This window comes from Mchenga conophoros, linkage group LG8, assembly GCF_057382185.1.
Source record: "Mchenga conophoros isolate Kocher_MC1m ecotype Shallow Benthic linkage group LG8, M_conophoros_male_GT1.1, whole genome shotgun sequence".
Lineage (NCBI taxonomy): Eukaryota > Metazoa > Chordata > Actinopteri > Cichliformes > Cichlidae > Mchenga > Mchenga conophoros.
In genome coordinates, this window is record NC_140533.1 from 21,722,934 (window position 1) to 21,737,159 (window position 14,226).

The 14,226-nt window shown below is 40.5% G+C and overlaps 1 protein-coding gene across 2 annotated transcripts in view; it reads left to right on the forward strand.

The window, feature by feature from the left end:
• Window positions 1–13,884, forward strand: part of ppm1bb (protein phosphatase, Mg2+/Mn2+ dependent, 1Bb) — a 28,122-nt gene extending 14,238 nt beyond the window's left edge. The window contains exons 2-6 of one of the 2 annotated variants that reach the window (XM_085284941.1): window positions 1,823–2,665; window positions 4,019–4,136; window positions 4,898–5,009; window positions 6,967–7,024; window positions 9,226–12,513. In XM_085284941.1, coding sequence (XP_085141067.1) covers window positions 1,835–2,665; window positions 4,019–4,136; window positions 4,898–5,009; window positions 6,967–7,024; window positions 9,226–9,558 — 1,452 coding nt within the window. In that variant the 5' untranslated portion in view covers window positions 1,823–1,834 and the 3' untranslated portion in view covers window positions 9,559–12,513. Of the gene's footprint in view, window positions 1–1,822; window positions 2,666–4,018; window positions 4,137–4,897; window positions 5,010–6,966; window positions 7,025–9,225; window positions 12,514–12,595 lie in introns of those variants that run through there. The other variant, XM_085284942.1, reaches the window with a different exon arrangement.
• Window positions 13,885–14,226: the final 342 nt, after the last annotated feature.

Here is a 14,226-nt window from a genome sequence, read left to right on the forward strand (position 1 = left end):
CTATTTTTTATTTATTTATTTTTATTGTTGCTGGGAGTTGGAACTCTATTAGTTAGGTTGCTTAATATATATGCTAAGTACTCTTTAAAATACCAGAATAGGGAGGATGGTGTAGGTTTAAGTTTATTAGATTGATCAGTATTGCTGAACTATGAAATATTTTTTTTTGCATACAGGTATAACAGAATAGCTTTAGTGTAGTTGTTGTTTTAAACTTGAGTATGAACTTATACAAAATGCAGCAAGATATTTAAAAAACAGTTTTGTTGATTAAAAAACACTATATCGGATTCATATCGGTATCGGCAGATATCCAAATTTATGATATCGGTATCGGACATAAAAAAGTGGTATCGTGCCATCTCTATTCTGTTATAGAACTGCCAAAGTTGTGATCTGTGAACTGAAAATGGCTTTTTATCAAACGTGTACAATAAGATTTATAAATGCAGTCATTAATTGTTTATTTCAGTATTGCTGTTTTCTAAGCATAGTCTGAACAATTCTGGATTATTACATTTTACAACATGGGAGTTAAAGTTTAGAATTTGGAACTGACGTGAAGACCTTCAATGTATAGTTTTTTGGTCAGTATGTGCAGTTATTCATATATGATAACATGCATCAACTTAATGAGTTTATCAGTGCAGAGGGTTTCCCACACAACTGGAATACAGTTAGTTCTATATATCTTTGAACACTAACATGTTCCAGTTATGTACATGGACATAATGTGTAGACTCTGTAGTGCACAGAACCAAAATTAGTAAGAAGTTGTCTCTGTCCAAATAATTATTTTCACAGGGTGCACACGTGTGTGCCAACGCGTTCTTAAATTATCTATAACAAAAATCCATCGTCTTATTCTTCTTTTGGCTTCTTGCTAGTGTTTACCACAGTTGATCATCTGCCTCCATCTTGGGCAGTTATTTTGGTTCACATGTTGATTTGTTCAAATCAAATTCAAATTTTATTTGTCACGTACACAGTCATACACAGTACGATATGTAGTGAAATGCTTGGACAACTGCTCGTGACCTAAAGAAAAAAAAAGGAATAAGATAGGAAATAAATATGAAAAATTAAAAAGGGTAAATTTAACTAGGAGGGAATAAAATATAAATTAAGGTTAAAAATGAAATAACTGTACAACACAAATTAGAATGAAGGGTAAATTTAACTGGGAAAGAATAAGATAAAATATATAAATTAAAGTTGAAAATAAAATAACTGTACAACAAAATGCACAATATAGAACTATATAAGAATGTATGAAGAAATATAAATAAATATATACACAATAACAGCAGCTGTACAAGTATTAACTGGAAATGAAGAATATAATGTCCAGTGTTGTGCAATTTGGAGAAGGTCTTATAGCGCCCTTGCTGATGTAGCCATCTCATTTTATCCAAGCTACCTCGTGAGATTGAGGTAGATGATCCGCTAAACAGCCAAATGAAAATGAAACAGTCTATCCAATCAATAGACATTATGGAGAAGACATTCAGTGATATTGAGAACTACCACAATAGTTGCCTAGTCAGTTTGTCATTAGGGAAACAGAAAACTGAAAGGATGAGTGGAATGTTTACTATACAGAAACATGATAGAATTACTTGGACTAACATACCTTGGTCGTTACCTATAGGAAAGTCTATGTGTGGGAGCACTGGCTATAGGTCTAACTCAAAAACTTACAAAGTTGGTGTTTATGGTGTGGTCAAAGTTACTGACTTTGTGCAAGAGATACTATTTTCTTTGTCTTTGCTGTTTATAGTGCAATGTTTACTGAGTTGCCTTCTTCTCTTCCACTCTCTAGCTATAGGCAGCAATGGGTGCATTCCTGGACAAGCCGAAGACGGAGAAACATAGTGCCCACGGTGAGGGCAATGGGCTGCGTTACGGCCTGAGCTCCATGCAAGGCTGGAGGGTGGAAATGGAGGACGCCCACACAGCTGTGGTGGGTCTTCCCCATGGACTCACCGACTGGTCTTTCTTTGCTGTCTACGATGGTCACGCTGGCTCCCGGGTGGCCAACTACTGTTCTGGTCACCTGCTGGAGCACATCTTGTCAGGAGGGGCTGAATTTGCTTCAGGACCCAGCTCCGTGGAAGGCGTGAAAGACGGCATCCGCTCTGGCTTCCTGAACATTGACGAGTATATGCGCAGCTTCTCAGACCTGCGGCAGGGCCTGGACCGCAGCGGATCAACGGCAGTATGCGTGTTGCTCAGCCCGACCCACCTCTACTTCATTAACTGCGGTGACTCACGGGCTGTGCTTAGTCGAGACAGCAAGGTGGGCTTCTCCACCCAAGACCACAAGCCCTGCAACCCACGTGAAAAGGAGCGCATCCAGAATGCTGGCGGCTCAGTCATGATCCAGAGGGTAAACGGTTCCCTGGCTGTGTCCCGGGCCCTGGGGGACTACGACTACAAATGTGTGGATGGTAAGGGCCCCACGGAGCAGCTGGTGAGCCCCGAGCCTGAGGTATGTGTGTTGGAGCGGGTAGCCGAAGGAGACGAGTTTATAGTCCTGGCGTGCGATGGGATCTGGGATGTCATGTCCAACGAGGAGCTGTGTGAGTTTGTCCATTCACGACTTCTGGTGTGTGACGACCTTGAGAAGGTCTGTAACTCAGTGGTGGACACCTGCTTGCATAAGGTAAGTTGTTTCTCATATATGGTGTACATTTAAGGTGAAAGTGGGCAGAAACAGAGTTGTTTTGACTAGTTTTACTGATAGGATTATGATTTTAAATGCAAAATTTTACTTTAATGTATTTCCATGGGGCCGAGCTGTATCACAGTTACAAATGTCTGAAAGATTACTTGTTGCATGCAAACCAACAATAGCTTGGTGAATGTGTAGGTAATAATCTGTTTAGAAGGCTGATTTGCTCTGGTGGGAAAGTATTTGAAGACTATTTACTCTAGTATACCAAATGTCAGAGCAGATCTGGTTATTAGAGTAAATCCAAAAGCTATTTCTGAGGGTGTCAGAGAGACACGCATCTTAAACAATACTGTTTGAAAAATGAAGACTGACTCCAATTGCAGCTGGTTGTCCTTGTTTAACTCTGAAGACTCAGTGAGCTCAGTGTAGCAGCATATGAAGGAGTTTCCACTAGCTGTAGGCTCCAGTTAAAGTGGCCGTCCGGTTTATGCTGGAATCTCCAGAGCAGAAAAAAAGACTACTGTTGGAATCTCATCCTGCAATCTTAGACTCAGACTATCTGATAAGGGATTATAAAAACTTCTGATTGATTGGGAAACAGAAGACCAGGTCGGGGTTAGCACTGACTAAACTACCAAATATGAGAGAACAATTGTCCAGAAGTATATGGATGGTGTCATGCCCCTGATGGATTTTTTTAAAGTGCTAAATGAGTTGTCAGAAACACTTGGACAGCAGTTCACATGCCTGGGCACCTCGCCTAAGTGAAGTGTATTTGTGGGAAACAGCTGCCACTTTTCGTAATAGAAATCTAATGCCATATAAAAAGACCAAATATAGCATATTAAAGTAAAAGATGGACAACTGCAGCTGAGTGTAACAAAAATAATACACATCTAAATATTTAAAATGCTTTATGTCTCACAGTGAAAGACAATGTGATGAATAATGCACTGGTGCTTTAAATTCTCTCATTATCCAATGGCTTTAGCAGAATCTATTAGACTATTACACTCTGCATCACTTATTTTGTGTCTTGGGTACTCCAAGAATCAGTGAGTGCACAGCACCTTGGTTATTTTTACCTTGCTGTACGCCACACGCTGCTATAAATTTCCTCCACTGCAGCGGCTTTTGTGATGTATGAGACACTGTACACTTACAGAACATTACTGTGACCAATTGGAGTTTTACAAGGTAATGACAAGGTGGCTACCCATTTGGTTAAAGGCCAAGGAACTGTGTGTGTCCTATAAATGCCAATTAATGTAGTGTTTTACACTGGCCCTCCAGCTAAAGAAACGCATTCTTCATTCTCTCTCTCCAATCTTTGCTCTCCAGGGGAGCAGGGACAATATGAGTGTGGTGCTGGTGTGTTTCTCTGCGGCTCCCAAGATCTCAGAGGAGGCTGTGAAGAAGGAAGAGGAATTGGATAAATACTTGGAAACCCGTGTTGAGGGTCAGCATTCTGAACACACACAAACAAACCTGCAAACTATGACTGTATGATTTTGGGTTTGCAATAATTCTTATTTTGCCTTTAAGGACATCCCTTTTCTTTACTTTTATCTTTCAATAAAAGCCAACATTCACTCACCACCAGGCTGTGAAGAGTTTAGTATGCTTATTCAGTCCCCCCCACCCCACACACACACACACACACACACACACAATTTCTAATTAAAGTTCAAGGTTATGCACTTAAAAAACAATTTGCTAAGTTTGCAAGCTCAGAAAAACAACTTTCTCTAGCACAAACATAATAACAAAATTTAGAATATGTACTGTATTTATTATTGTGTTCAACAGCACAGTCTTTATACTGTTGTTTAAAAAGAGAAACATTGCTATTTATCTGTCAGCATCTTTCTTGTTAGTATTTAAACTGTCACGTCTGATATGTTGCGGTTGAAACTTGTGGTTGGTTTTTGTGAAGTGTTTAGTTATAGTTGAGCCTGTTTCTAAAGGTTAAGTGAAACACACAAGGCCACATACAGTGCTTAGGTGCTGTCTATATAACTTCGACATAATAAGTCTTTTTTAGGTATTACAAATATTTGAAGTCTTCTACTGAGTGCCGCAGCAGAAGGCAAGCAGGGGTTTATCTGATTTACTATGGGTGAATTCTCAGCCTTTGTAGAGAAAGGTGGTGGTTAAATTCCAAAAATGGTGTATAACTTTCTGTATTATAGCTCTTGACATCTTTCCATTTGTCTGTAGAGCTTATGGGAAACTGTGGAGAGGCTGGAGTCCCTGACCTGGTATCTGTCCTAAGGAGCATTGCCTCAGAGAACATCCCGAACCTTCCTCCTGGTGGAGGCCTGGCCAGCAAGTAAATATACAACAAAAATCTACTCTTTCTACACTTAAAACTTGTATATAGTTATTATTATGAGGCTTGAAAATTTGAATAGATTCATTCCATAGAAATTTATCGGCAGAATGTTAACACTGTGCGATGAACTAGAAGTTGAATCCTTCGCTCACAAGTCACAAAAAACAGCTTTGTTTTCATAGCACATTTCTTATCGCCGTTATGAAGGGCAAGTAAAGGGTTATGCTTTGGAGTGCCATGGTTAGATCTGATCTCACCATATTTCTGGTATTTTGTGATTACTGGTATTGTTGATGTAAAATCAAAATCTAACCACATTTAACTGAATTTAACAGAGATCTGTTCACAGAACTTGTGAGGAGTCTTGTGACTGCTTTTTTACCTTCTCTCTAGTATATAGCTAATACATGCAGCCTAAAATGTCTGTCAAAATACAGCTATTAAATATAGCTATTAAAGTGCTCTTAAATTTAAGTTAAAATGATACATTCGATTACCTGCACCATCACACATCATGCAGGTAAAAAACACGTTTTTATATACATGGCACAGTAACAGAAACTTTATTAACACAGGGGTCAGGCAGCTTTGCCAGAAAGTAAGGTTTTGTATTCTTATATTGCACATCCTACTGGTTAATGTTAAACATATTTCAGGTTTAGAAGGTGGAATAGTTTTTACCCTTCAGCCAAAATGGCTCATGACAATGGTTTTGTCGTCGCCTCGACAGGCCGAATGAACACCTAAGCTTGTGAATGCAATAACTTGGGAATGGGGAGCGTAAGATTTTCAAATTATTACCATTAAAAATCTCTCTTTGAGTTCGAATCTCAGTGACGTCAACGTCAAGCCAGAGGTCAGGTTGTCTGAAAATGTTGTATGGGATGATTTTTAATTCATCCCATAGGTGCAGCTACAAAAAATCTCAAACAAGTTAAATTCCCAGTAACCTAGACCTCAAGGTTAGAGGTCAGTCCCCTAGGATTTTCAAGTATATACCATAGGTGCCAGTATTTTTTTATAATGCAGCGCTTCACAGAATCAGTCCCATACGCCACCTTATATATTCAAAGATGCCATTTATCCACCTAAAATTCCCAACAATTTGTAACTGAAGACTCCGCCTTTACGTCAAAAAAGCAACAATTCTTATTTAACTGCTCATTGGTCTAAAGTGACGCTCGAGTTGTGTCGTTAAACACAGAGATAAAACCTGTTCTTACATTGTATTACTTTAGTAGGTTGAATACGCACTCCCTTATCGCGCCTGCTCATTTCTGACCCGCTAATTTGTGCTGTCGATGGATGGTGTTAGTCATTATTGAAATAAATTGGCTGCATCTTTGCTTATGAACTAGCACCTTGTTAGTAGAACACTTGCAGAACTTTCCTCTCCCATCTCATGCTAATTTGCCCCATCTTGTAAATCTGGCTCTTTGGGTTTATAAGCAGTCAATCTGTTTGATGTGTTTTTAGCAACATGTCTTACTAGGAGAGCATTAGATGTATATAATGACCCACAAGTTAAAATAGTCTGGGTTGATTAAAGATGTGAAAAGTTTTGATTTTTTTCATCAAATTCAAAAGTGTATATATTGTTTATGTTTGGGATTTATCCAGTTATACAAGAAAAGCCTTTCAAGATTTGATGACGATAAAACACTGAGAAACGCAAGTGTCTGCATCCTTTAGTTGCATCCACAACAACTTTGGATAAACATTAAAAAGCCAACACATGCAGAAAACACAACATTAACTGACTGCACACATGAATGAAGAGATTACAGAGTGTCATATGCATGAATGGTGAATTCTCTAAAATTGACAAAGTCGCTTTTAGCTCCATTAAGTCCTCAATCAATATACATTTACTGAGAGCGAACAGAAGCTGCATTATGTCGGTGCTGTTTGTCTCCTGTAAGCAGGAAACTATGTGTTGTTTGTGTGTTTGCAGGCGGAGTGTGATCGAGGCTGTGTACAACAGGCTGAACCCTCACAGAGAAGAAGAAGGGGTGAGTTAACCTGTCTCTGAACTCTTCCCCGCCCTTCACCTCTTCAGCCTTTCACCCTGCCTCAACATAACCTCATAAACAAACACCAGCCCAGACAAGGACACTCTTTCTGTGTGCCGCTGTATGTATGTGTGAGAGCGAGAGAAAATGAATGTGATATAAGTGTGAAAGAGGGCGGAGGATAGAATAAACGGAATAACCTTGACAGGTTCAGGGAGCCTCAGTTGACTGCATTCCACGTTGAAAAGCACTGAAGCTCCAAGCGTCTGTTTCTATTTCACATTTATCATCGAAATGGGATGTATAATAAGACCTCGATAAACCTATTGAACCTCTCAGCAGCGAGCGCATATCCTTTAAACCATTGATTTCATATAGTTAATGCTTGAAAAATGCACGTTTGGGGGGTTTTTTGTGTTTGGAAACCTAGCAGCAGAAAGTCATTCAAAAGAACCTGCTAGCTTTATTTGTTACATTAAATATTTACTTCGTGTTACTGATATACTCGGTAGTCACAGCTTATTTAAGGTGGATTCTCGTTCCTCTGTTTCATATACTCAGTGTGTGCACTTAAACAAATGCTTGGAGGACATTTAAAAAAAGTTTTATTCACCTCATCGGGAAGCCATACTTCTGCAAAGCACTGAGTGATTAGATCTAGAAAGATATTTGAACCCAGATTTGGTTTTGATACTTTCCTAAAATTCAAGATAAGGTCTTCAATCAGATATTTATTTGTGAACATACTGCCTGAAATGTCCAGTTTTTGATCTTTCTCACAATGTTAAAAAATCCCTGCAAAAAATTCATAGATCGAAATCCAAAATTCTAATTTTAAGCTAGGCCTAGCCTCACATCTTGTAAAAATATAATTCAAATCTGTGTCTAAATTTTGCAGAAATCCTCCCAACAGCCGTATCGATCTCAGAGAGGCCTTAGGATTTCTTACTGTTTTCTGTCTCATGTCTTTTTGACTATGTGGAAATCGGTGTAAATAAAAAATAAGATTAGAGATATTATTCTTCTGTTACATAGAACGGGTATGCACACGGCTTACGAAAACAATGTCAGGATCATCTGTGCTTTAATTACCCAATAATTAAAGTACCCATGCTGCATTGTGCTCGCTGTGTTTGTCTAAGAAATCTCAAGCCAAAGATTATGTAAATTAAGTTGAATTAAATGTTAACACTCCCTCGGCATCATGATTCTGCTCAAAAATATTGATTTGTCTATTCAAGCACATTTATATGGGATGTGATCCTAATGTTCTTTAAAAAATTAAAACCCACCTCAGATTTAAGTTGTCATTTTTTAATTTTGGCTCATTTTGCACCTTTAACCACAATGATTTGGTCAGATAGGGACTTCCACAAAGCCATCTAATCTGGATAGCACAAAAGTTTTTTGTTTTGTTTGTTTGTTTGTTTTTAAGGGCAGAGTCACAGATTTTTTTTCTTAGCACCTTCTATAAATAAATGTTTTAATGTTATTGCAGACAATCAAATTAAATCATACAACTGGGCTGATTTTTTTTTTTTTTCGGGTAATTTACGATATGTAACACCGCACCGTCACTATTAAGAGATAAATAAAAAGAAATGGTATGAAGTATTTACAGCTGCAAATAATATAACAGCAACTGGAAACGTTTTAAACTTCAGCACTCTGTTTATACTGCAGGAAATGGATATGATGTTAGAGCAGAGAATCCCACATCCAGCATCTTTTAAGGAAGGCTGCAGGCGTTTTTACAAACATCTTCATTCTGAAGACGAGATCAGTGTCAGGTCTTGAACGGCCCACCAGGGTGAATGTGAAGAAGTGTGTGCATAAATGCATGGGTGTATTTGTTGTATTAATATCAGTGGAGTCTAGCCTTGCAGGCTCTTTTCTTTGGGCTTGTGGGTACTGATGAATTCCCCCTCCCCTCGTTACACTACACAGCAAATCTCACAAAGGACTGTTGGTCAGAGGGTCAGAGGTAGCGTTTGCATGGGCCTGTCCGTCTGGTGCAAGTATGTCTCTTGATGCTGTGATGCTGTTGTGTGGTAGATGTCTGTGTGTGTGATGTGCCGCTGATTGTAAGGTGATATGTGTGTGTGTGCGCGTGTGTATATAAATATATATATATGTGTGTGCTGGTGTGTGTTTGACAATGGAGCGTGCCTGCAGAGTCTGACCCTGGCGTGTCACCTCAGGCCTGTGCGGGGGGAGAGGAGGAGGAGGAGGAGAGTGAGGAGGGAGGTGGCAGCACGGCAGCTCATCTGCTGGAGGCTCTTCGGCAGTTCCGCATGCACCACCGGGGGCAGTACCGCTCGGTGTTGGAGGAGTCCCTCGCTACCTACCATCTGCGGGGGGAGAGTGCTGTTGAGAGAGCAGGGGAGAGAAGGAGGACGACCGACGACTGTGACAACCAGGACGAACCCGCCTCCCCTCCCTCTCCCCCTTCGCCCCCGCCCTCACCCGCCATTGCAGAGCTGGAGGCCAGCCAAGACGAGCCCATCCCAAAGTCTGATCCCTCCTCTGACTGACCACCTGCCTGTATACCCAACCACCCTCTCATCCATCCTATCCCAGAGCTCTAGTGAGATGTGCTATGACCTCTCCTCCTCTGTCCTTCATCGCAGAACTTGAATGGCCACGTCCAGCTTTGTATTTGAATAATTCATTAGGAACAACAAAAAGGGCTTTTCTGTCCATTCAAGTTCTGTATCTGAGACATACATATATATATCTATATACCTTAGATGTGGACTCTTTGATTTTTCTTCCTTTTTGTTTCTTCTGACCACTTTGGCTTGGATTCCCAAACTTAAACTTGATCACAGAAGCAGATTTATTAACTAATTTTCATGGTAAACAAAATAAAAATGTAACAAGCAAAAGTGGCTAGTGAAGCCAAAGTGAACATTGCACTCTATGGCTTACATTTATCAGTATTTGCTTCTGGCTGACCCCACCCTCACTCCCACCCTTAAGCCTCACCCCCACACCTTCATACAGTGGAGGAACTGACAAAGAAAACACGAGGAGACATTCTGAACTGCAGCTGTGCAACCTTTTGCACTGTCTCCAGGCCTACTCCATCTACAGACTCAGAACACACTCTTCTTGTATTTTTGTATGTGTGTTTATGTGTGTGTCTGCATGAGTTTGAGTGACCGAGCAAGAGCCCAGTAATCACTACTGAAACGTGTGTTTCTGATTGCTTGCGATACTTGACAGTTACACAGTCCATCAGCTGCTCAGCGATGGTAGGTTGTTCAAACCAGTCTGGATGCAAATTAAGTCTTTGCAGCTTCCACATGATTACATAAAAAATAATAAATCGCTTGATACTGTTGTTGGTGGGGTAGAGTGCGGTGGGGGTGTAAATGTTCAGACTCAGGCTCTTTGAACAGTAGAAAGCAAAGTTATTAAGTGGATAAAATTTTGGTGCCAGAGCAGCAATTATAGTTCTCCCTAAAAATGTTTAGTCATGCACTGAGGTGTTTTTGTTTGTTTTGTTATGTTTTTACAGCAACACGCGCATAGCCACATTATCTTAAAATGCTAAGCACTACATTGTATGATGCGACCTACATTTGTACTAACAGCTGTTTGATTGGATGGCGTGTTCACAGCTTAGCACTAGTATTTTAAACTGGAAACGTGGGCCTTACTAACAGAACGTTAGCGTTAATTAGTATAACCTGTGGAACCATAGACTGTATATAAAAGATGAACGTAGTTCCGGGTCTGAAAAGTAAAGTATGTAGAAGTGCCATAAACCTGGATTCCTTCTAATTCCCAGCAGGGGAGAGCGACTCCTGTTCTATACATTTAAAAATGCACTCCTACTTATTGCTATATGACTCCGTGGAGGCTTTATGGTCTCAATTTGTAGTTTCAAGTCATATGTAATACAAAATTATGCTCATTTTGTAAATTTTGGTCCCAATTCAGGTCAAAAATGTGGATAAACCAGTGTATGCTTTAGGGTGGGTCTACCTTCTCGCTTCTGTAATCCAGTTTGAATACAAAAACAGTAAAAACTCACTAACCAACGGGCGAGATAATGGTGGCTATCTTTTGTTTACAGTCTATGTTGCAAACCTATTGTTGGCAGTTTTTCCAAAGCTGCTTTTCACTGCATCGATCAGTGAAAGGCAAACTGTAAAAACTGGTAACTGCTGATAAGATTAGGACATGGGTGACATTGGGACTCCTCTGCTTTGATTACATCAGTTCTGTCAGTCTAAAGGTAGCACACCATGTGGGATGGCGACCACAAGTATTCCTGCCTTCTCGATCTTACCTTACAAAAGTGATACGTATACATATCGGTGGGACGGCTGATGTCATACTGTTTCATGTGCGATGGCTCTCTGTCTGTATTCAGTTCAAGGTATTATTAATAATCAAGGTTTTCCAAGAGTCCTTTTTAGCTTTTGTTTAAAAACCCACATTGCAGCATATTATATTCCTCACAGGTTGTGCCATTGCCTGTACAGATCGAGTCAATCTTAAACACTTACCTCGATGTAAAAGATATATTGAAACTGACTGCTTGACCTGCAGGGTTTATTCTTATTCAGGTAGATGGAGGTTATTGTGAGTCTGTACAAGCCCTGTATTCTGGTAATGCATGCGCTGCACTTACCTTTTCAATATCTAAAGCACTTAACTATCAGAGGGGAGGTAATGCTAAACGGCGTACGTGCGTGTGTGTGCGTGCTCGCGCCTGTATGTATGAGCTGTATTTCTATGATTTCTATGTGGTTGTGTGGAACAGGTTAGTTCTGCAAATAAGAAATAAAAAGGATTTGAGGTATAATGCAATGATTTGTGTCAAGTGTCTCACTGTAAACTAACTGTATGTATTTATGTCTTGGGGTTTATTTTTTTCTATTTTTCGTTTAGGCCCTGTACCAAATCAGTCATCTTGCAGATCAGGGGTTCAAAGTTGACATTTTTCCATTCAGAAGTGATTGTTTTTCATGATTAAGCATTCCAATCCCAATGCAACATGGTGACATTTGATACAGGACTGTTCCCTGACACTTTTAGTAGACCTTTACTCCGTTTATTGTGTTGTGTATGTGTCTGTGTAGGCTGTGAAGTATTCGGAAACTGCTGAAGCTTCCTTGCTCTCCTCTGTCAGCTGTTAGCTCGAGCCTTGACCTCGTCTCGGCTGCTTGAAGACATTTTAAAGAGTTGTCTCCTTTAAAACAAAAGCAGCTCTCAGGTTTGAAAACTCAAACTGAGCGAGGAGCGAGAGGAAGCCATGTAGACTATAGGGACTCCATTCTCTCCATTCCTCCCCTGTTTTTCAGTCTGACAGCTGGCCTCGTGATTCTCCGCAAGGTGAGTCATCAGAGGTTCTGGTTGTGCAGGGGAATATAACGGCTTTCCACCATTAGCCATTCAATTTGAATATATTAAAAAAGGGGGGAGGGGAGGGGGACAGTGAGGTTTAAAGGTTTGCCATTATTTAAGGCTTCTGGAGCAGTTTAATTACTACATACAATGATAGACTTGACAATAACAACTCTGGCACACCTCTCTTCCTTTTCTTTCCTCACCCAGAGTGCCGGTGACCTGGATGACCCTTGGTAGCTGCGGCAAGAAACCCCGTCTCCTCCTGGTGATCCGTGCGTCCACTCGGGGAGGAGGAGTGTCTCTCCATTGCGCCATGTCTTTCTCCACTAAAAGAGGACACGTGGTGTGTGCTGGAGCGCGTGAGTGTGCGTATGTTGGTTGTGTGTGTGTGTGTGTGTGTGTGTGTGTGTTTGCAGCAGTGGGACAAAGACGATGACGAAGACAACTACTACACACACGCATACTGCTTTAAACCTGGAGGAAAAACCTGAATCACTTCTCTGAAAAAATATTTTATGAACTGAAGCATTGTGATGGTAGAGATGATTTTTACCATTGAGGTGTTTTTGTTTTTCTTTTCTTTTCTTGAATGTTGATGCCTGACTTCACAATGACATGAGGACCTATCGTGTGTGTGTGGTGCGTGTTCGTTTGTGTGTATGCGAGAGTGTTTGTGTGTGAGAGTGTTTCGAGGAGGGCCAAGAGGAGACAAATGGTGGATAAAGACTTTGTATGTAATTCTTCGTCTCCTGGACTTTTTTTTGTGCTCCTAGGTCTGATAAACACCTAACACATTTGCTTCTTCCCTCTTAAAAGACACAAACACACACACACACACACACTCCCTCTATCTCACACTGACACTCTAAACCATAAACCCCCCACACCCCCTCCCCTCTTCCACCTGTGCACGTATGTGATGTGCCACCTTCGCAGGGCACTGCATGAGGACTTTGGTTCTACATGTACAGCTACGTGGTTTTTCTAATCGACCTGGATGGACAGCCATTGGTTGAGATGGACTAAACCTGAGGGACCTCTGGACACTGATAGGCTCCTGAGGTTTGAAAAGCAGAGATGATTTGGATTTTATTTTTCTTGTTTTTGTTAGGTTGATGACAATGATAATCATGATGGGGAAATGGGAGGTTATCACTGAAGAGCCGCGGGCAAGTTGGACTCATGGCGTCGCGGTTGATGGTTTGGATTGGGGAGAAGGGGTGGAGGCAGTTCAGTAGTCTCCTCAGTCTTCCTCCCCACCATGACGGTTGGAGGTGCACATGACAGCAGACTGTCCTTGTTTTTTTCTCTCCTTTGTTTTGGATGTTGTCCATGAGGTTACTAGCTGCTCGCTGTGTAGAGTGAGTGAACTCCCTGTTTTAACCCTGTTCTTGGTTCTCAGACTGCATTGGTAATGTTTGTATTGCTGTTGTTTGATTGCACTCACATTTGATTACAGAAAGCGTCTATATATGAAATAAAATACCTGCCAAGGATCCTGTGGTGGCTGCGTGAATCACTAACTGAAGTCACATCACTTTGAGTCTTGAGTTGTGTGTAGAAATAACATTTGTGTACCGCCAGAGTAAAACTAGTATGTAGGAAGTGGTTTGACAGAAAATGCTGAATTTGTCAGAGCTGGACATTTGTGCTTAAAACTGTAAAATTAGAGAAATGGGGAAGCTAAAGAAAGCATTGCACAAAATGCTGTTGTCCTTTTAAATAACAATAAAAAGACGGCATATAAAAAGTGTTTAAAATGGATTTAATCATTGAATTAGGCATATTAAGCCTAAAGCTATTTACAGAATGTTTTAAGTGTTCATATACACTCAGTA